The sequence below is a fragment of the Lithobates pipiens genome, unplaced genomic scaffold (assembly GCF_037356315.1).
Source record: "Lithobates pipiens isolate NorthernLeopardFrog02 unplaced genomic scaffold, aLitPip1_a1.2 Scaffold_28, whole genome shotgun sequence".
Taxonomy (NCBI): Eukaryota; Metazoa; Chordata; class Amphibia; order Anura; family Ranidae; genus Lithobates; species Lithobates pipiens.
The window spans coordinates 21,123,263-21,145,959 of NW_027507789.1; the positions used below are offsets into that span (position 1 = coordinate 21,123,263).

The window sequence follows — 22,697 nt, forward strand, 5'->3', positions numbered from 1 at the left end:
ATTTGAAAGGCAGCGAAGAGATGTTATATCACCTCCTCATCACCAATTTAAACCCTGTGCCACAACCATGTGCACTTCAGTTGAAAGGGTCGCTTTTGGTGGGTGACATTGCCTGTAAAAGATCTTTTACACTTGAGAAAGGAGCGCGCTGGCTCTGTACGATTCCCGCGCATGCTCAGAAACGCGTTGTTTTCCCCTTGCATCTCTGACGCCACACGCTGTCTCCTCGAGCCACTCTGAAGTCCACCAGACGTGAGACCCAGCCGGGCTCTCCCACAGCGTCCTGCAGTCATATTCACGGGCTCTATTGGCACTCCTGGATATGCCGATGACTACAGTATTTACTCCTGTGTGTGCCCAGCTTTCTGCATGTCAGATGTAAGTGACAGATATATGTTTTATTATGGATTAAAGCACCTTTTATTGAGTGGCGCTTTTCTATTTGTTTTTTTTTTTTCTTTATATGACTTGAGCTGGCTTCACTCCAGAGAAAAGCAGCCTTCTGTGGATGTGCATACATTATCCCTTGTCCATCCAGCAAGACCCAGCATTTTGGACTGATTGTGAGCACCTTGTATGTGACTTTAAAAAATTTTTTTGCTGGACAGTTGTCTTATGAAGATCTATTAATGAGATTTATTATATCTTATTCAATATATTCAGTTTAAATAAGCATGCGATTCGCATCGATTGACTGAGCACCATTGTTCCTTTTTTCTTTTATATACCTTCATATTGGGGTTCTTCTCCCTGCAACTTTCTATCTGCACTTGACTTCAGTGTGGCTCCAACCCCACAGATTTGTCACCCATGGACAAATCCACACAGAGATCTGTGAAGGCAAAGGCTACCCATCTCTCACAGCACCAAGGAGAGCCTCCTAGATCTCATTAGAGCACAAGTGTGGTCACCACACTTGTCATCCATGGTTTACTTCCTGCAGTCCAGTAACTTTAGATCCGTACCTCTATATGGGGCTGGGGGAAAAGTCTGCAGGAGCCTGTACTTTACACACAGGACGCACTGATTGTGGCTGCAATGCTCTGTAGGCCTATATGCCAAAAATGGTAAATGCAAAACATTTTTAGCAACATGTGTGTATTTAATGAGACTGAATCAGGGGTGTTCAACCTGTGGCCCTTGGAGCCCTCTGATGTGGCCCTCGACCTGAAACCAGGGAAGCGCACGTCTGTTATATGCTGCAGGTTTGATGCGCTTTCTGAAAGCGCACCAAAACTGCTGAATGCAGTTTTGGTGTGCTTTCAGAGAGTGCCCCACACTTGCAAGATATAATAGAAGTCTATAGCAAAGTGGAGCTAACCCGCAGGAAAGCCAAAAGGTGCACTGCGCTGCACCGTGGTGCCAGTAAACTGCAGCGCAGTGTAAAATGGGGCTCAAGACAGTAAGAGCTCATCTACATTTGTCATTTGGAGGATTAGCAATGGTGGCCCCAAATCATGCTCCAGGGGTCCGTGCAGCCTCCCTGTCACATTCTGTTTTATACTTGCCTAGGTGGGGCGGCAGATACAGAAACTGGTCCTCTCCATTTTCCTCCTGCAACCACTGAAGGCTGGCTTCTCCTCCTCTTCCTCTCCACGACAGTTTACCAAATCACTTAAAGAGGAAGTAAACCCCTTCAAACCACTTTGACCTACAGGTAAGCCTAGATTAAGGCTTACCTGTAGGTCCAAGCAATATCTCCTAAACCTATATGGTTTAGGAGATATTTGCCCGAAAATGGGCACCGCTGTCTACGGCGCATGCGCCGTAGACAGCGGCGCGCAGGCGCACTAAATGCGGCAAATCCAAGAATGGATTTGCCTAATTTGTCGAATCCCGTGCGCATGCGCGGGAGTGACGTCATCGCGGCTTCGCCGAATGGCAGAGGCGGAGCTGCGAGACGCGACTCCCGTGCGCATGCGCGGGAGTGACGTCATCGCGGCTTCGCCGCTGTCATTGGTCGGAGCTGCGAGACGCCACCAGCAAGATGGATGCGGCGGACTACAGGGATCAGCGGCGACTTCGCTGGCTCCTGTGTCAGGTAAGTGACACATAATAGCGATGCATAGTAGTCCATTATGCTTTACCTTTGCAGGGAAAAAAAGAGGAAGTAAACCCATCAGGGTTTACTTCCTCTTTAAATGGCCCTCACTTTTTAAAAGGCTCAGCACCCCTGGGCTTAAGAGTGAATCTTATCTCATCAGTAAACTCATTAAAGTAGAATTCCAGCCAAATAATAAATAAACACCCTTTTAAAAGGGAACCTGTGTTTTCCCCATGCAGGGCAACCCAACAGGTTCACTTGAATAAGTATGCATAGCAAGCGTTTCTTTTTCGTTTTAGACAGAATAAGAAAGAATGAAAGTGGTTATAAATGTAAAACATTTTACCTTAATGCATTCCCTGTATTAGGCCCCTTTCACACTGGGGTAGTGAGGGCGCCAGCGGTAACACGACTCTATTTTTAGCGTCGCTTTACCGTCGTTTTAGCGGCAGTATTCAGCCGCTAGCGGGGCAGCTGAGAAAGGGTTAAAACCACCGCAAAGCGCTGCTGCAGCGGCGAATTTTCCGGCGGCATAGCCATGCTGCCCCATTCATTTCAATGGGGAAGAGTGGTGAAGGAGTGGTATACACACTGCTCATTCACTGCTCCAAAGATGCTGCTAGCAGGACTTTTTTTTACCGTCCTGCCAGTGCACTGCTCCAGTGTGAAAGGGGTCTTAAGGTACAGGAGACCGGAGTGTGAAGAGCGGCTCTTTCAGGGTGCTTTGCAGGCGTTATTTTTAGCGCTGTAGCTCCTGCAAAGCGCCCCAGTGTGAAAGGAGTCTTAAGGTACAGGAGATCCCCAGGTTACAAACAAGAGAGTGTCTGTAGGTTTGTTCTTAAAGTGGGGTACCCCCTAAAAAAAAAAAAATTAAAAGTCAGCAGCTACAAATACTGCAGCTGCTGGCTTTTAATAATCGGACACTTACCTGTCCCGGGTTCCAGCGATGCGGGGGAACGAAGCCCCCCCCTCGCTCCCCGCTCCGCTCGCGGCGCCGTCATGCATACTGTGGGCACCCGGCTGTGGCTGCACAGTAACGGTAACGGTAATAACGGTAAAGATACGATGGGGAAAAGTACAAAGTTACAATGTGGAAAAAACATTGCACAGGGACTTACCCAAACACCCGTGCCCCCGAAACAGCTCAGGTAACCAGGGGGAGTCTCCGTACTGTCAAATGTTTTTTTACTTAAATAAATTGATATTTTTTATGTCTGTTTTTTTCAATGTTTTATACCTTGTGAATCACACCGAAATAGTCCCCTAGCTCTTTCTTTTTGGTTGACATTTCTGGTTGGGGACCAGATCTTTTCAACAATTTATCTCTTCTCTTCTTGCATCACTGCCATTGGCTCCCGCTGCTGTCAATCAACTCCTGTGAGGAGGGGACGAGTCACACTGTGTGCGTCTATGGATGGCGGAACACACCTGCACGAGTCTGCAACTGTCTGTTTTTAGCAGACAGGATTGGATGCCAGCAAGTGTCAATCACTGACATCCGCCGCTCCATAGAGAACTATGGATGGTCCGATCAGATCCGCCTGAAAACTGACAAGTGAACCTGATCGATTAGTCTTGGGGGCCTTAGAATCACTGTCAATCTATCTCTTGCTGTTCATGTCTTGTTGTTTTTTGTCTCAGAGACTCAACAGGAAGTGAGATGAAATCTCTGCAAAGTGAAGGGAATTCCCCTGTTGGACAATTCTCCATCTGAAGATTTACCTTTACCTCTTTCTGGTGGCAACTCTAAAATTGAGCTTTTTTCCTCATGCTATGAACTCATGGACAATAGATAGTACAGCAATAAGAGAAAGTGAATCAACCTAGGTGGATGTACAGACAGAAATGAAAAGAAAATACCTTCTGCATTCCAGCAATGCCTGACATGAACTTACTTCAGTTGAAAAGTTTTCTCCTGTCTCTCCAGCTGATGCTGCAATTTTTGCACGTCACTCTCCAGCTCTTTTATTCTACAACACAAGATACAGTACAAGTTACTTCTTATCACAATGGTCTAAAGGGTGGAAGTACAAAAAATGGCTCCATTCATTCAACAGAAAACAGAATCTATTCCAAGATAAGCAGATAGCGTCACAACCGTCAGGGGAAAAAGGCAACTACAATGTACAGAATGTTTGAGTGTAGGTTTTACTGTTTACATAGGCTACAAAAAGGCCAGTCTATGAAAAGGTCTAAAGTCTCTGTTGCCCAGTTAGGAGTTAGGAGCCTTGACTGTGGCTCTTGATGTCACCAAGGGTTGCATATAATATTTAGTATATGTAATGCTACAGAAGATTGTCAGAGAATGCAGACTCGTTAGAGGAGATTGTCACACAGTGGACATGCTACAGGTGTAGTTATAGACAAATCATAGGATAGAGTCGAGGACTGGAGACACGAGACACCTAAAGAGATCACTGCGATTACAGCTGGGCTCACTACAGGGCCTACAGTACTATTTATATGTCAAGCATGCACAGTGCAACAGGACTCACGATTATTCCAGCTAAGAAGGTCCTTACCACAGTGTGGTGTTGAATCTTCCACCCGCAATTTAAAAAAATAAATAAATAAATAAAAAACATACTGGTTTGTTACTTGTCTTCTAACTAAATTGGAGTGTTTACCTGCTTCCTGTGGTAGGAACATAAAACTGTACAGTCATCTGGAGTCAGGACATAGCAGAATAATATTCTTGTGCTAGGTAAATGCTAGCAATGAAATATTAGACTGGAGTTCTGTCTAGCCTGTTTCACACGGCTTCAGCTTCTTGAAAAATCTTGGTTGGTTTTTCCGATGGAATTCTGCTCAAGCTTGGCTTGCATTCACACGGTCACACAAAAGTTCTCGGAACATTCGACCGTCAAGAACGCGGTGATGTACAACACTACGAGGAGCCAAGAAAATGAAGTTCAATGCTTCTGAGCATGCGTCAAATTGTTTCCGAGCACGCGTAGGAATTTTGCATGTCGGAGTTGCTACAGGCGATCTGAATTTCCGATCGGAACTTTTTCCGTCGGGAAAATAGAGAACCTGCTCTCAATCTTTTGCTGGCGGGAATTCCGCCAGCAAAAGTCCGATGGAGCATACACACGGTCGCAATTTCCAACCAAAACCTCACATCGGACTTTTGCTGGCAGAATTTCCAATCATGTGTAGGGGGCATAAGGCTCAGTTCACATATATGCAAATTGAATGTTGATTTAAACCGCATCCAATTTGCATTACGTGTGAACCGGTAGCCTTTTATATGAAACTGGTTCACATATCTGTGGGCCGGCTGCAGTCCTTTTTTAAAAAACAGTCCTGTGCATTTTTCAGTCCGGTTTCGGTGAGATTTTAAGTTCACACCTGAACAAAACTGCACCAGACTCCTTTTAAAAGACGTGGTTTTAGTGCGGTTTTTAAAAGGAGTCCAGTGCAGTTTTGTGAACAGCAAGCTTTTACAAAACATTAGCAGAGCTTTCAGCAAGCTTTGTTGAGGCTGGGTTCACACTTAATGCGAATTGGATGTGGGTTTTTTCTCCGCATCCAATTTGCATGGCAGGAGAATGTGACCAGCTCTCAATGGATCTGGTTCACACATCTCCAGGGCGGCTGCAGAGCGGATTACACAGGGGTCCTGTGCGTCTTTAGCTCCGTTTTAGGTCAGAATTCAGGCAAAAATCCAGGCCTGATTCTTCTCAGAAATGGAGAACAGGGACGTACCCGACCCCCTGCTGTGAGCTGCATCCTAAGTAATTGTGAAACCAGCCTGAAGCTTTAAAAGTACCTTTCAGCTCCAGTTTGTAAATGTTATAAGCAGATCCTAACGGGATTATTAATGGCCACTTTAAGCAAGCTGCTAGCAGGCTTCAATAGGCTTTGAACAAGTTCTGAAGCCTGCTAGCAGAATGTTTTAAAGTGGCAATCAACACTGTCATTAGGTTCTGTGTTCAACATTTACAAACTGGAGCTGAATGGTACTTTAACAGCTTCAACAAAGCTTGCTGAAAGCTCTGCAAATGCTTTGTCAAAGCTTGCCATTCACACTGCCCTTATACCGTCTGAGTGTCTACTCCATATAAACGGTTACATAGGCCCCACTACCGGCAGTACATACCGTGCCTTTTTAACCGCCAAAAAATCTTTCATTTCAAAGTCTTTTTGTCTCAGGGCCTCATTCAGTCTCTGGTTGGCTGATTCCGCTTGCTGGAGAGACTCCGCGCCTTTCAGTTCCATTTGCCTCAAAATATCCAATTCTTTAGTCAGCAACTTTACCTTATAACACAAGCCAGGCAGAGAAGGTTTCATGTCAGTCTAAATAAGCTATAAGTGCAAGAAGGGCATCACAGACAGCAACTGACTGTCATGGAAAATTATTTTGCTAATATACAGTAGGCAGTGCATATAAATAGTGTAATATGTCATAATAAACAAAGGCCAATTCTTTCTCTAAGACTGGATTGCTATTATCATTCCGAGCAGGCGAGTAGAAGATAGTGTTCATGTATGTAGGGTAAAAATAGCGTAAAAAAGCTGCGTTTTATTTCCAGTCCTAATAACACCCCTGACTGGGGCAATTTATATTCAATTCCTGTCCCATTAACACCTTGAGTGTCAACGTGTGACACACAAGGTGTTATTGGGACAGGAATTGAAAGCAAATTGCCCCAGGAAACAGCAAAAAATAAAATAAATAGAAGACAGAAACAGGCAAGCATGCTGAACATAAAGTGGTTCTAAAGCCTAAAGGTTCTTTAACTTAAAAGAAAAGTGTGGGAATCCCCCCCCCCCCCCAAAAAAAAAAGAAAAAAAAAAAGTATACTAACCTAGATGGCTGCAGCACCGATCCCAGCTACAGCTGTCCCCCCACCAGCTCTTCCCTGAGAACTGAGCAATAAAACACTGCTGATCGCTCAGTTCTCCCCTTCTGCTCTAAGCAGAGAGTGGTGACTGTCAGCCACCAGCACACTGCTCTGCCCCTGGGCTGTGAAGAGGGTGGGAAGGGCTGGATCAGGCTCCCAGCGGCATGCTAAAAGGCTGATCCAACTGCCAGTGCAGGCATCTGGGTGGCATCTGCAAACTGCATTCCTGTAATCCATAGTAGAAGTATAGACAAAATAGCTGTACTTCTCCTTTCATGCATTCTGTGCATTAAGGTAAAAAAACATTCTCTGCTGCAGGATCCCCGGAGCCTCCCCTTTTACTTACCTGAGCCCAATTTCGATCCAGAACTGTCTGTGTCTATAGCACTGTGCATGGGAGCATGGACTCTCTTAGCACTCTCCCTCCTCACTGGGCAGACTGATAGCAGCTGGAGCCATTGGTTTAATCAAATTGTGTGATGAGGGATTTGGGGGGGCTGAGCCACCATGTCTGTGTCTATAGCACTGTGCACAGGAGCACTGACTCTCTTAGCACTCTCCTTCCTCACTCGGCAGATTGATAGCAACGGGACCCAGAGGCTCAATAAAATCGTGTGACGAGGGATAGATACAGACAGGGCAGCTCGGGAGCGAGCCTACATGCGTGCCCCCATAGGTGTTTAACCCCCAAAAGAGATGCCTACCTTGAGCTCGTGAGACAGAACAGTGGTGCTCATCTCATGAAGATGTACACGAAACTCATGTTCATGTCTGTGTCTATAGCACTGTGCACAGGAGCACGGACTCTCTTAGCACTCTCCCTCCTCACTGGGCAGATTGATAGCAACGGGACCCATTGTCTCAATAAAATTGCGTGACGAGGGATTGGGGACGGGGCAGAGCCGCCCTGTTTGTGCCTGTAGATACAGACAGGGCAGCTCGGGAGCGAGCCTGCATGCGTGCCCCCATAGGGGCATGCGTGCCCCCCAAAAGAGATGCCTACCTTGAGCTCGTGAGACAGAACCGTGGTGCTCATCTCATCAAGATGTACACGAAACTCATGTTCACGTTTCTTCATTTCGCAATCAAACTCCAAAGACAGTTCCTGCAATTATTTTAATGAAGAAACAAAACATTGTACATATGAATAAATATAACTCATTGTCAGAAACATATACTAGTCAAAAAGAAATAACACAATTTGGCGACAGTTTCAAAATCTCAGCAAATAAATAGTAACAAGACCAGGAAAAAAACAAAACATAAATTTCATTTTTAGCCAATTGGCATCAGCTGAATATAAGTATTTATTCCACCGAACAACGCTAGTGGCCATTGCGATCCCCAGCACAATTGAGGAAAATATGAACATGTAGTAATCAACAGTAACCAATAACCTGTCAATAAAAAAAAACAATGTTTATTCATAGAATATAAAGCTAAATCACAATTGAAACCAAAAGGATGTAAAGTGTTTCGTTTGTAAATCCAGAAATCCTTGAATCCTTGGATGAGGATTAAATGAGGAGGCGACAGAGTTATTGTCGAAGGAAAAGGAAACAGTCTGAATTTAGCAGCTGGTGTGCAATGTGAAGGCAGCAGTTAGTCAATCACACTGTAACCTTTTTTTTTTTGTTAGAACTTTATTGAAATGTTCTTTACCAGTCTTTGGGTCCCCGGTGTTCCCCACTGTGCATCATGAGACTTGCTGTGCTATCTTAATGGACTTGAAGTCTCCTGGGACATGTAACGTCCCAAGAGGTTGTGGGCAGGGAAGGGGGGGGGCAAACTTTTGCTCAGTTTGCCTAGGAGAGCCAAGCGGAAGTAGGTGCAGGTACTTGTCGGGGGGGGGGGGGGGGGGGGAGAACAATAACGGGTGGAACTCCACTTTAATACTTGGCACAAAATACGTTGTTAGTAATGACAGCTTTAAAACCATGCAATGGAGTCTTGCGTGGTGACCGTGCATACAGGCCTTGGTGGGTGAGTGCATTACTCATTGTTTTCTTTAAAACAATTGAACCTGCTAATTCCTGGTCTTTCTGAAGCTCTCCACAAGTGGTCCTTGGCGCTTGGACAACTCTTCTGACAATCCTTTTCACTCCTCTGTCAGAAACGTTGCGAGGAGCACCTGGTGATGGCCGGTCTATGGTGAAATTCTGTTTTTTCCACTTCTGGATTATGGCCGCAACAGTGCTCACTGGAACATTCAGTAGTTTAGAAATCCTTCTGTAACCAATGCCATTAGTATGTTTTGCAACAATAAGGTTGCAAAGGTCTTGAAAGAGCTCTTTGCTTTTACCCATCATGAGATGTTTCTTGTGCAACACCTTGGTAATGAGACACCCTTTTATAGGCCATTAGTTGAGAATGATATCAATTTGCAGTGACAAGGGGCAGGATTGCTTTCTAATTACTAAGTTACTAAAATCTGACAGGGGTTATAACCCTCCCTGTCTCTATCCAAAATGGGGGAAAAAAGTTTTGCCTATAGTTCTACTAAGGTAGAAAAAAAAACCTTCTGCCTTTAGGGCAACTTTAAACCATCTGACATTTTCTGATACCTCTCAGGGTCTCGGTTGGTGAGATCTCTGCACTGAATTCCCAGGTTTTCACACCGGCTGTGCCCATTGTGAGGGCCTCCCACCATCCCTGTTCTATTTTTCTTATTTTATATTGTAGGGAATGTAAGAGGAGGAGCAGGAGCACACAAAAGTGGACAGGGACACCAGAAACACCCCGACAGACAGAAACAGTCCAGAATTACAGCAGGGACATCTTACTGTTGGGGGATTCAAAACATAAAAAGCCAGGGACTGACTCAGCCCACTGGCCCCCACTTATAAAGAAAATGATCAATTTTAGGTGGGCTGACCTTCTAATAATTGTGTAAATGGATGAGAAGTGCGGTCTGAGAAAGTTTCAACTTTCTGGACATCTTCTTTACAAGTTAATGTGCTGAAACAGAGCCAGCAGTGGTAAGAAGTGATGGACACAGTGATCGGTGACATTAGGACAGGTTGGGTGTGATGGAACGTCTCACACTCCACTTGAGTGATTCCGTCAGTATATCGCTTCCTAAGTCCGGGAACACAAGACCAATGGATCTGGCTATGGTAACCCCCAAGAAACAGACAACACCAGTCTTGGAATACATCAGGAATAGCCTGCTTTATTTGAGATCTCATACAAATATATACACCAAGATGACCATACAAACTGTAACCAGAAACCTAATTAACATGAGCTAATTAACTAATCCTTTAACCAGACAGGTGACTCAGAGATATGATCTTTTAGGGCAGCCTTGACGTCTCCTAGCTCATCGACTATACAATACACATTATCATAAATATCAACAGAGAACTTCTTCATACAATTGCAGGGTTAGTTAGCACAAACAACAATGGGTGAAAGACTCTTAGAAGCCATACTAGACTTATTTACATCATAGCAGACAACAGACGGCCAGGTGGCTGGAGTTGATGACATCAGCATCTTCTAACTGTCAGGGCTGGGCTCAGCCCTTCCTTCTCTGAGATGACTGCTCAGCTGTCAGCTAATTGCCAGCTCCTATCTCTCCACAGTTACTCAACTGTTGATGATATCCTGCTCATCAGTCCTGCCTACTTAAGCCGTCCAGTCCAGAGAAGCTCTGCCTTCGCTTTGGTCAACATCACAGAAACAGAGACGCTCTCTTGCGATCCTGTTCAAGACTTGCTTTGCTGACACCCCTTCTGGCTCCAGATCCTGCTTGCTGTTCCACTACATTTATCCCTGACTTCTGGCTTGGCTGACTATCTGTTCCAGTTACTGAACTTTGGCTATAGTTTTACTATGATTGTTCTTTTTACTTTTATTAATAAATCACACTTGTTTAACTGTACTTCTGTCTCGGCCTGATTTCATGGTTTCTGACACCAACTGCATTGCAGTGTATTGGACGTCGTATTTCTAGTCCCGTCGTACGTGCTGTACACATCATCGCGCAAGCTTTCAGCGGACTGTCTGTTCGTCGTGTGTGGTCAAGTCCGTTCATTCAAAAGTTGGACGGACTGTCTGTCGGATTGTCTGACGAACTTAGTTGGGCAGACAATTCGCCCGTGTGTACGCGGCCTTAGAAATAGTAACTGATTCATACTGTTGGGACTTTTGAATGAACGGACTTGACCACACACGACGAACAGACAGTCCGCTGAAAGCTTGCGCGATGACGTGTACAGCACGTACGACGGGACTAGAAATACGACGTCCAATACACTGCAATGCAACCTTCGGCCGTGTAAATCCTTTCTGAGCATGCGCCATACTTAGTCCGTCCAACTAGCCTACTCACGAGCGGACTGTCCGCTGAAACCAAGTTTGGACGGACAAAATTACGGAAATTCCGAAAGACTTAGTCCGTCAGACTGTCCGCTGAAAAAGTCCGCTGAAGCCCACACACGAGCGGATTGTCCGCTGAAACGCGTTTCAGCGGACTAAGTTGGACGGACAATCCTCTCGTGTGTACGCGGCCTAATATGGAAAATACAGGTTTCCCAGAGTCTGTATGTCTTGGGGAGACATGGACCTGAATCCAAAGTAACACCACCTCAAGGGTCCCCAAGCATACAGCTCACAAAGAGCACCATTCTCCCAATAATCAGTAGAAAGAGACCAGCATTCAGTCCCCTCCGAAAGCCCCTGTCCTGGGTGAGTCCATCACAGTGGGTATTGGATTCCAATTAACTGAGCGCTGTACACCAGGAGATTCTGTGAATGCACAGTATGCCAGGACAGGGTGGGTATTGGATTCCAATTAACTGAGCGCTGTACGCCAGGAGATTCTGCGAATGCATGGCATGCCAGAGAAAGTCTAGAATCACACAGCAGTCAGGAAAAGGGATTTTCTGCTTGTTAAAGTATATGTAAACCAGTTCATCAAAATCTCTATCTTTTGGCGTAATGTTTAAAGTAATTTTACTTTTTTTAAGCAGATCTCCAGCCAAAAACAATAAGAAAAAGTGCGCAAAGTCTCTAACATCCACCAGCTCCACTATGTCATCATGGAGGAGGGAAGAGGATGCCCAAGAGGGTTACGGCAGTGCTGGAAAATAATGGTGGCCACACAAAATATTGACACTTTGGGCCCAATGCTGACATTTTCCCTTAGGGGTGTACTCACTTTTGTTGCCAGCTGTTTACACATTAAAGTGGTTGTAAACCCTTACAAACCACTTTGACCTACAGGTAAGCCTAGATTAAGGCTTACCTGTAGGTCCAAGAAATATCTCCTAAACCTACATGGTTTAGGAGATATTTACAAAAAGACAGGCACCGCTGTCTACGGCGCATGCGCCGTAGACAGCGGCGCACAGGCGCACTGAGCACTCCGCAGATCACTGCGATATGCCGCTTGTGTCGGCTCCCATGCGCATGCGCGGGAGTGACGTCATTGTGCCTCCGGCGAATCACAGCGCCGGAGCAGCGAGACCCGGAAGTCACTCCGGAATACATGGCAGCAGTGAAGATAAAGGAGGAGGACCGTTTAGGGGGCTTCGCTCTCAGGTAAGTTATTTATAATGAGCTAGTATGCTATGCATACTAGCTCATTATGCCTTTGCCTTGCAGGTTGCATTTTTTTTTTTTAAGTGCCTTTACTTTCTCTTTAATGGCTGTGTTGAGTTATTTTGAGAGGACAGCAAATTTACACCGTTATACAAGCTGTACACTCACTACTTTACATTGTCATCTCTTTAGTGTTGTCACATGAAAAGATATAATAAAATATTTACAAAAATGTGAGGGGTGTACACACGTTCGTGAGATACTGTATGTATATATACACACAATTTATCACTTAGCACTATATTAGGTACACCTGTTCAATTGCTTGGTAACACAAACTGCTAATCAGCCAATCACATGGCAGCAACTCAATGCATTTAGGCATCTAGACGTGGTGAAGAGGACTTGCTGAAGTTCAAAGCACCAGAATGGGGAAGAAAAGGGGATTTAAGTGACTTTGAACGTGGCATGGTTGTTGGTTCCAGACGGCTGGTCTGAGTATTTCAAAAATTGCTGATCTACTGAAATTTTCACACACAACCATCTCTCAGGTTTACAGAGAATGGTCTGAAAAAGAGAAAATATCCAGTGGATGGCAGGTATATGGAAGAAAATTCCTTGTTGATGTCAGAGGTCGGAGGAGAATGGGCAGACTGGTTCCAGATGATAGAAAGGCAACAGTAACTGAAATAACCAACTCGTTACATCCAAGGTATGCAGAATACCATCTCTGAATGCACAACACATTGAACCTTGAAGCAGATGGGCTACAGCAGCAGAAGACCACACCGGGTGCCACTCCCGTCAGCTAAGAACAGGAAACTGAGGCTACAATTCACACAGGCTCACCAAAAATGTTGCCTGGTCTAATGAGTCTCAATTTCCGCTGCGACATTCAGATGGTCGGGTCAGAATTTGGTGTAAACATGAAAGCATGGATCCATCCTGCCTTGTATCACCGGTTCAGGCAGGTGGTGTAATGGTGTGGGGGATATTTTCTTGGCACACTTTGGGCCCCTTAGTACCAATTGAGCATCATTTAAACGCCACGGCCTACCTGAGTATTGTTGCTGACCATGTCCATCCCTTTAGGACTACAGTGTCCCCATCTTCTGATGGCTCCTTCCAGCAGGATAATGCACCATGTCACAAAGCTCCAATCATCTCACCACTGGTTTTTTGAACATGACAAATGCTCAAATGCTCCCTCATTTCTGGTAACACTGGAATTGTACTTGGATTTCTGCCACTTGAGGCAGCAGAAGGAGCAATGGCAAGCTTGACTACCATGGGTCAGGTGGGTCAGACACTATCACTGTGCCCTGCATAGACAAAGTGACAGTGTCTCTTTAAAGATCTTCCCAATAGTTAATTATCTCAGTATGAAAGTTGAGACTTTCATTGCAATTTGCAGATGAGGTCTAATTATGGCACCATCACAGTTTAGCCAGTGCCTGCTGACCTTTACCAGCTCTGTGTTGAGCTGACATTTGTACCTTTGACAGAGCTATAAATGCCATGACAACACACAGGTCACGAGAAAGGTCTGTCCTGTACTAATATACCTCTATTAAATGTGCCCTTCCAAGGTGCCAGAGATTAGAAATCTTGGAACAGCTTCTCCCAGTCTGAATTCTAGTCTATTTACACTCACCACATACGCCGTCACCCAGCAGTCTATTTAGTGCACTTGCCAGAATGGCTGCCCTGAGTGCTAATCCAGACAAGGTGATTGATTGAACAGCCAACCAGCTAAAAAAATGAGGGGGGGGGGGGGGGGTGTGCTGTATGAAGCAAAGGAGGATCAATAAATCCTGACATGCAATTAATAGCATACCACACTGCTGTCCGCGTCTGATCAGACATTAAACCCACGGCCTGCCACATCTCAGCCTTCAGTAAGGATTTTTACCCTCCCATTGCTGGCAGACAATGTATAATTAATGTGCTAAAACTGACAGAGCTAAACGCCGAGCTGAAACAACCCTGGCAGTGGGGTGGTTTCCGCACTGCAAGGGTAAATGTCCAGGGTTCCAGAATAGGGAGAAATGCTTACCTTATTCCCCACCCCAGCAGGCTCCATCTACTTGCAAGACCAGTCCAGTGCTGCCTCCTCTCTATGCCACTCACACCCGCGGGCACACACTCAACCCATCCACATACAATGCAGGGTTACTAGCCATGCATTGTATGTGATGATGCCAAGGAACTGCCCACAGACAGCCCAAAGCTTTAGGGAGAAGAGGACAGCTCTGGAACCTGCTGGAATGGAGAATATTATTATTATTATTATTATTATAATACAGGATTTATATAGCGCCAACAGTTTATGCAGCTCTTTACAATGTAAAGGGGGGGGGCAGTACAATTACAATACAGAAGGAATAAGAGGGCCCTGCTCATGAAGCTTACAATCTAAGGGGAGGCAGAGAATAGTCAAAATACTGCCTGTTCCTCTACCCCCAGTAATAAGGAGCATTCAACTCTTGCAGTGCGGGAGGGACTACGCTACAAGGGTTTCTGCAGGCCCGAAGTTCAGCATTAAAGTGGTTGTAAACCCTTACATATACCCAGTGAAGTGACTGGCCTCAGGTGATACACAAAGTTGAAACAAATCCTCCTACAGTAAGGTAAGTTGTACCTATTTATCTGCAATTTTTCTATTCTATAGATGTTCAAAATACATAATTTATACAGCTTGTCTGAGCTTTCAGAAAGCAGGGGTGGGGAGCTAAAGCTACAATCTGAAGAGCTCAGTGAGAGCTGACTGGAGGGAAGGGACACACACCCCCCTTCTCACAGAACACACTGACTAAGTGGGGATCTTGTAGCACTGGGGCTCCTTTTGCTCAGGAGACCTTGTAGCCCTGGAGACCTTGTAGCACTGCAGTTCCTTTAGCTCTGGGGACCTTGTAACCCTGGGAACTAGGGGTGCACGAATGGGTTTTTTGGGGCCGAAACCGATAACGAAAATGAAAAATACACTAGGCCGAAAATTACTGTTTTTAAAAAATATTTTTATACAGGAGATGGTCAGAGACTGGGGACATGGTACAGGAGATGGTCAGAGACTGGGGACATGGTACAGGAGATGGTCAGAGACTGTGGACATGGTACAGGAGATGGTCAGAGACTGGGGACATGGTACAGGAGATGGTCAGAGACTGGCGAAATGGTGTAGGAGATGGTCAGAGACTGGCGACATGGTACAGGAGATGGTCAGAGACTGGCGACATGGTACAGGAGATGGTCAGAGACTGGCGACATGGTACAGGAGATGGTCAGAGACTGGCGACATGGTACAGGAGATGGTCAGAGACTGGCGACATGGTACAGGAGATGGTCAGAGACTGGCGACATGATAAAAGAGATAAGTGCAGCCAGTGTTGTCCCCAGTGCAGCCAGTGTGGTCACCAGTGCAGCCAGTGTGGTCACCAGTGCAGCCAGTGTGGTCACCAGTGCAGCCAGTGTGGTCACCAGTGTATGGGGGAGAGAGGAGAGCTGCCTCTGCCACCTGGTTGACTAGAGCGCCGGGAACATCCCAGCTTTAATTTCAATAGCTGTGTGTTCCCCGTCGCGCGCCATCACATACAGCCCCTCCCCCTTGTCCGGGCACTTTGATAGACAGATCACCCGTCCAATCCTGGGACGGGTGACCTGACTATCAAAGTTCCCCGGACAAGGGGGAGGGGCTGTATGTGACGGCGCGTAACGGGGAACACACAGCTATTGAAATTAAAGCGGAGATGTTCCCGGCACTCTATTCAACCAGGCGGCGGAAGCGGCTCTCCTGCGCTATACACCCCCATGATGAGGGGCACCAGGGGTGGGGGTGGTGCTCCGCCCCCACCCAGGCCCCACCCCATTTTCGGCTCAATTATTGGCCGTTTTTCCGCGGCCAAAATTTCGGAGCATTCCTACTGGAAACCTTGTAGCCCTGGGGACCTTGTAGCCCTGGGGAACTTGTAGCCCTGGAGACCCAGTAGCCCTAGGGATCTTGTAGCCCTGGGGATCATCAGAAAATACCAAAAATAAACCCATCAGTGACATGACTTGACTCTCACCTGTCTCTGTAGGGTCAGATCTCCTTGGACCTCTTCAATTTTCCTCTCGAGCTGGCGCTTTACTTTCTCATACTCCTCCAGAAGCCGATCGAGATTGCTATTTTTAGAGCTTAAACAGTAAAGATACACTTTAGGTGCCTGGAGTGGAAGGTCAATGATTCTATACCATTCGGTACATATTATATGCATAGCAGTTACAGATTAGCTTTCTTCTGCCGCAGTGGAAGAGTCAGCAAATACAACCCAGGAATGTAAATTGAATATATTGCAGCTTATCAGTCCTTAGATGTGGTAGCTGCATTTGTTTTCTATTCTTTCAGGCTTTTCCCCCCCCCCCCTCTTTATTTTCATCTGGTGATCCTACCAGTAACACACTTTCTGTATGAGCATGACAAAGCTCACAGTACTATGAAGGAGTAGCTTTATTATCATAGGCAGCTTGCTTCTGATTTGGACTAGAAAACACCTCTGCATTCCTTAACCTCATAACATAATGTGTGTGTGGGGGGGGGGGGGGGTCTGTTTGTCATAGAAGGAAACTGGGCTAAGCTAATAACACTGATTGGGATTTCAGGGCAAGAAGGCAGTATTGTCATCTAATTTCAGGAATTCAGGAGCTCACTGGATTACCAACAGGATCAACAGCATTTTTGGTGCTTATTGGACAGATACACAAAATGCTTCCAACTGTATATTTACCAGGGCAAATAGAGGATATTTATTGCTAGGGCTTACATACACTTTTAAGCTGAAATCCCGACAGACAACTAAATACACAAATGTGAAATACATATATTAATGTCGTTTTATCTGCCAAAATAATTGTACTTTTGCTATCCAGCCCTTAGATGTACACTGCTCTCCCACATAAAGTCCTATCTGGCAGATACTAAGATCGGCATTGGTGGTTCCTAGACTCTTCTGTTCCTCCAGGGCCAAAGTAAAATGCCCTAAACTGTTGTTCGGGCATCCGTTGCCCGATCTCCTCTACAATGAATGAATCCAGGAGTAGCGTGTAATACGCCACTTCCAGGTTCACAGCTGTCATTCCCCAGTTACTGCAGCCCAAGAAGCAGGTGTGAATAATCTGTGCTTTATTAGCTGCAGTGGACCATCCCCTCTGTTCTCAGCCACATAAGAGTTGGGGGAGGAGAAGCAGCAGCACACTGGGCTTGCTAATAAATGGCTGTGCAAGGGGGGGGGGGGGCATTTCAGTATAAGTCTGATCATTGCAGGGGAGTACACTGAGTTCCCAGCATAGCTAGAGAACTGACAGAGTGCTCTCCTGCCTAGTGTGGTCAGTTTTTAATAGGAAAGCAGGGGGACTAACAGGAACACCAGGGATTTTACATAAAGGAAGCAAAGCAAACAGAGAAAGAGACTTTTTCATACAAGTACATAGTACAGCAGGTACATATCAGGAATATGAAGTGTTGGGTTAAAAAACGCTTTAAAGCGGACCTCCACCCTGAAGTGGAAGTTCCGGTCATCTGATCCCTCTCCCCTCCGGTGCCACAATCGGCACCTTTCAGGGGGGAGGGGGGTACAGGTACCTGGATAATCCAGGTATCTGCACCCACTTCTGGGACAAGACGACCGCAGACCGCCGCAGATGCGCCCCCCCCCCCCCCCCCGTTGTGTTCTGGAAAACACACAGTTCCCAGGACACAGCGGGGACCAGCAGTGACGCGCAGCGCGATTCGCGCATGCGAAGTAGGGAACCGGGCAGTGAAGCCGCAATGCTTCACTTCCTGATTCCCTGACAGAGGATGGCGGCGGGGGCAGCAGAGAGACGAACGATGGCTCGTCATCTGCCGCCGACATCGCTGGACCCTGGGACAGGCAAGTGTCAATTTATTAAAAGTCAGCAGCTGCAATAATTGTAGCTGCTGGCTTTTAATATTTTTTTTTTAAAGGTGCAGAATCACTTTAAAACAGATTTAGTGTCCACCCAGGGGCTGTTTTTACATCAATCACCCTGCAGATGGACAGTCAGAAAGGGAAAGTGCAGCTCCGCCAAAACCAGGATGCTGGAATGAGACCAGCAGCTGCCAAATAACAGGAACATTACACGTTCCTCACAATGTATTGCAATTATTTACTACAACCTACCGCCAGAACAGCAAGTCACTAAGGTGAGGCAGAGTTGTGTCATTTACATTATCTGCATTCTGGCCAAGGAAAGAGGTGGAAACAAACTCAAAGTGGTGCTGTCACGCAGGATGAATGGAGTCGGGGGTTTGAAATAAATGAAATTTATACTTATATTATTATTATTTAACAAGATTTTAAATAAATGTAACGCTCTACCTGATTACACGATCGAGTTCTATCTGGTGCTCTTTGATTTTCCGCTGATAATGACTCTGTAAATCACTGAAACTCTTCCTTTCTCTCTGCATCTCTTGCTGAAGCTTTTCAATCTGCACTCTTAAGTCGCTTATCTCGGACTGCTTTGAATTCTCCACCACCTTCAGCTGGGTGAACATGGCTTCATACCGCTCCAGCTCACGTTCTCGCTCAGCCAGCACCTTGAAGTTATGGGTGAAATCCTTCTTCAGCCTGTCAAATTTATCTCTTTGCTCCTGCAGGTTCTTTTGCGTGTCCTTGAGGTTCTGTTGAAGGCAAAGAATCTGACGTTGCTGCAGCTCTTTCCATTCTTGCTCTTTTCTGGCCAAAAGGTCTGTTAGGTCTTGCTCTTCGTCCATCATCTTGTATTTCATGTAGTGCTATCCTATTCAAGAAAAACAAAATAAAAAAAATCATGTTGATAATGTGAGCAGTCCCCCAAGGATCTGCCCTGGGACCAATTCTGTTTAATTTATTCATAAACAATATAAAGCAGGGACATGCAATTAGCGGACCTCCAGCTGTTGCAGAACTACAAGTCCCATGAGGCACAGCAAGACAGACAGCCACAAGCATGACACCCAGAAGCATGATGGGATTTGTAGTTTTGCAACAGCTGGAGGTCCGCTAATTGCATATCCCTGATATAGAGAATGAGATAAAAAGCTCAATCTCAGACAGTATTTGCGAATGATACAAAGCTAAGCAGGGCAATAACTTCTGCGCTGAATGTGGAAACCTTACAGGAAGGCCTAAATAAAATAACGAGTTGGGCAACTACATGGCAAATGAGGTTTAACCACTTCAATACCGGGCACTTAAACACCTTCCTGCCCAGACCAATTTTAAGCTTTCAGAGCTGTCGCACTTTGAATGACAATTGCGCGGTCATGCTACACTGTACCCAAATGAAATTTTTATCATTTTTTTCCCACAAATAGAGCTTTCTTTTGGTGGTATTTGATCACTTCTGTGGTTTTTATTTTTTGCTAAACAAATAAAAGAATACCGAAAATTTTGAAAAAAAAAATGTTTTTTTGTTTCAGTTTCAAAACTTTGTAAATAAGTAAATTTTCTCCTTTACTGATGGGCACTGATGGGGATACACTGATGGGCAATGATAAGGTGGCACTGATGGGCACCGATGAGGTGGCACCAATGAAGTGGCACTGATGAGGTGGCATTGATGGACACTGATATGTGGCACTGATAGGCGGCACTGATGGGCACTGATAGGTGGCACAAATTGGCACTGATAGCTGGCATGGATGGGCATGGATTGGCGGCATGGATAGGCGGCACAGGTGGGCATGGGTAGTCGGCACAGGTGGGCATGGATGGGCACTGATAGGCGGCACGGATGGGCACTGATAGGCGGCACAGATGGGCACTGATAGGCGGCACAGATGGGCACTGATAGGCGGCATTGTATTATAATATACTGTACTAATGGATGCCAATCAGTGCCAAACAATAATGCATGCCAATCAGTGATGCCCATTGTGGGCACTGATTGGCATCCATTGTGGCACTGACTGGAATCCCTGGTGGTCTAGGGTGGCATACCTTATCCTGGGCATCCCTGGTGGTCTGGTGGCGTCCCTGGTGGTCCAGTGTGGGCATCCTCGGGGGGGGGGGGGCTGTGCTGATAATCGATCAGCACAGGCCCCCCGCTGTCAGAGGAGCAGCCGATCGGCTCTCCTCTACTCGCGTCTGACAGACGCGAGTGAGGAAAAGCCGATCACCGGCTCTTCCTATTTACACTGTGATCAGCCGTGATTGGACAGTAGGCTCTTTACCGAGATCGTAGTTGCATGGTGTCAGACTGACACCCCGCAACAACGATCGCCACGATGCACGCCCCCGGGGGCGCGCAGCGGCTCATAATCCTGAGGACGTCATATGACGTTCGATCAGGATTATGAAACCACTTTGCCACCGTCAATTTGTAATAGGGCGGGCGGCAAGTGGTTAAAGAGGAAGTAAACCCTGATGGGTTTACTTCCTCTTTGATTCCCTGCAAAGGTAAAGCATAATGGACTACTATGCATCGCATAGTAGTCCATTATGTGTCACTTACCTGACACAGGAGCCAGCGAAGTCACCGCTGTCCCCTGTAGTTCCCAGCGTCCATCTTCTTGGTGGGTCTCGCTGCTCCGGCGCTGTGATTCGCCGGAGCAGCGATGACGTCACTCCCACGCATGCGCACGGGAGCCGACACTCGCGGCATATCGCCGCGATCTGCGGCTTACCCAGTGCGCCGCTGTCTACGGCGCATGCACCGTAGACAGCGGTGGCTGTCTTCAGGTAAATATTTCCTAAACCGTGTAGGTTTAGGAGATATTCCTTGGACCTACAGGTAAGCCTTAATCTAGGCTTACCTGTAGGATAAGGTGGTTTGTAAGGGTTTACAACCACTTTAAATGTTGAAAAATGTAAACTAATGCACATGCACTTGGGTGCTAAAAATACGAACTAAAGTTACTCGCTAGGGGGTGAACCTCTGAGGGAATCTAGGATGGAAAAGGACCTGGGGGTCCTAGTAGATGATAGGCTCAGCAACGGCATGCAATGCCAAGCTGCTGCAAGCAAAGCCAACAGAATATTGGCATGCATTAAAAAGGTGATCAACTCCAGAGATAAAACGATAATTCTCCCGCTCTACAAGATTCTGGTCTGGTCGCACCCGGAGTGTACTATCCAGTTCTGGGCACCAGTCCTCAGGAAGGATGTACTGGAACTGAAGAGAGTGCAGAGAAGGACAACAAAGCTAATAAAAAGGGACTGGAGGATCTCAGCTATGATGAAAGATACAAGCATTGAACGTATTCTTTCTGAAGAGGAAACGCTTTAAAGGGGAAACGATAACGATCCAAAAATATCGTACTGGTGACCCCAGGGAAAAAAACTTTTCAGTGAAAGAGAATTTAAAAAGACACGCGGCCATTCACTGAAATTGGAAGAGAATCGGTTTAACCTTAACCGCTTCAGCCCCGGAAGATTTTTACCCCCTTCCTGACCAGAGCACTTTTTGCGATCCGGCCCTTCGTCGCTTTAACTGACAATTGCGCGGTCGTGCGACGTGGCTCCCAAACAAAATTGACGTCCTGTTTATTCCACAAATAGAGCTTTCTTTTGGTGCTATTTGATCACCTCTGCAGTTTTTATTTTTGTTCTACAAACCAAAAGAGACCGACAATTTTGAAAAAACAAACAATATTTCTTACTATTTGCTATAATAAAATATCCCCCCTCTCCCATCCCCCAACCCCCCCCCCCCCCCCCCCAGATATATAAAAAAAAAAAAATTTTCCCCTCAGTTTAGGCCGATATGTATTGTATTCTTCTACAGATTTTTGGTAAAAAATTAATCGCAATAAGCGTATATTGATTGGTTTGCGCAAAAGTTATAGCATCTACAAAATAGGGGATAGTTTTATGGCATTTTTATTATAAATTTTTTTTTTTTTTACTAGTAATGGCGACGATCTGCAAATTTTTTTTTTGTATCGGGACTGCGACATTATGGCAGACACATTGGACAATTTCGACACATTTTTGGGACCATTGGTATTTATACAGTGATCAGTGCTATAAAAATGCACTGATTACTGTAAAAATGTCACTGACAGGGAAGGGGTTAACAAATTCATTCGCAAAAAATAATATTTAATTCTCAACTCTATGCAAAGCAGAGATCTGGTGGTTTATCCATTTGCTCGGTGGATGGCTGACTTGGGTACTGAGGCTGATAACGCAGCCTAGAAGGAAGCACAGCAGGATATGACATCTGTAAAAAAATTATATTACTAGATTATGTAAGAACGCATTTCACCATTAACCATC

The 22,697-nt window shown here is 45.8% G+C and overlaps 1 protein-coding gene across 4 annotated transcripts in view; it reads right to left on the reverse strand.

The window, feature by feature from the left end:
* CCDC57 (coiled-coil domain containing 57) overlaps positions 1 to 22,697 on the reverse strand; it is an 85,738-nt gene that overhangs the window by 60,536 nt on the left and 2,505 nt on the right. For 3 of the 4 annotated variants that reach the window (XM_077458881.1, XM_077458878.1, XM_077458877.1), the window contains exons 2-6: positions 18,813 to 19,236; positions 16,503 to 16,611; positions 7,895 to 7,996; positions 6,147 to 6,304; positions 3,940 to 4,014 (exon numbers count right to left, since the gene is read on the reverse strand). In XM_077458881.1, the coding sequence (XP_077315007.1) occupies positions 3,940 to 4,014; positions 6,147 to 6,304; positions 7,895 to 7,996; positions 16,503 to 16,611; positions 18,813 to 19,225 (857 nt within the window). In that variant the 5' untranslated portion in view covers positions 19,226 to 19,236. Of the gene's footprint in view, positions 1 to 3,939; positions 4,015 to 6,146; positions 6,305 to 7,595; positions 7,657 to 7,894; positions 7,997 to 16,502; positions 16,612 to 18,812; positions 19,237 to 22,697 lie in introns of those variants that run through there. The other variant, XM_077458882.1, reaches the window with a different exon arrangement.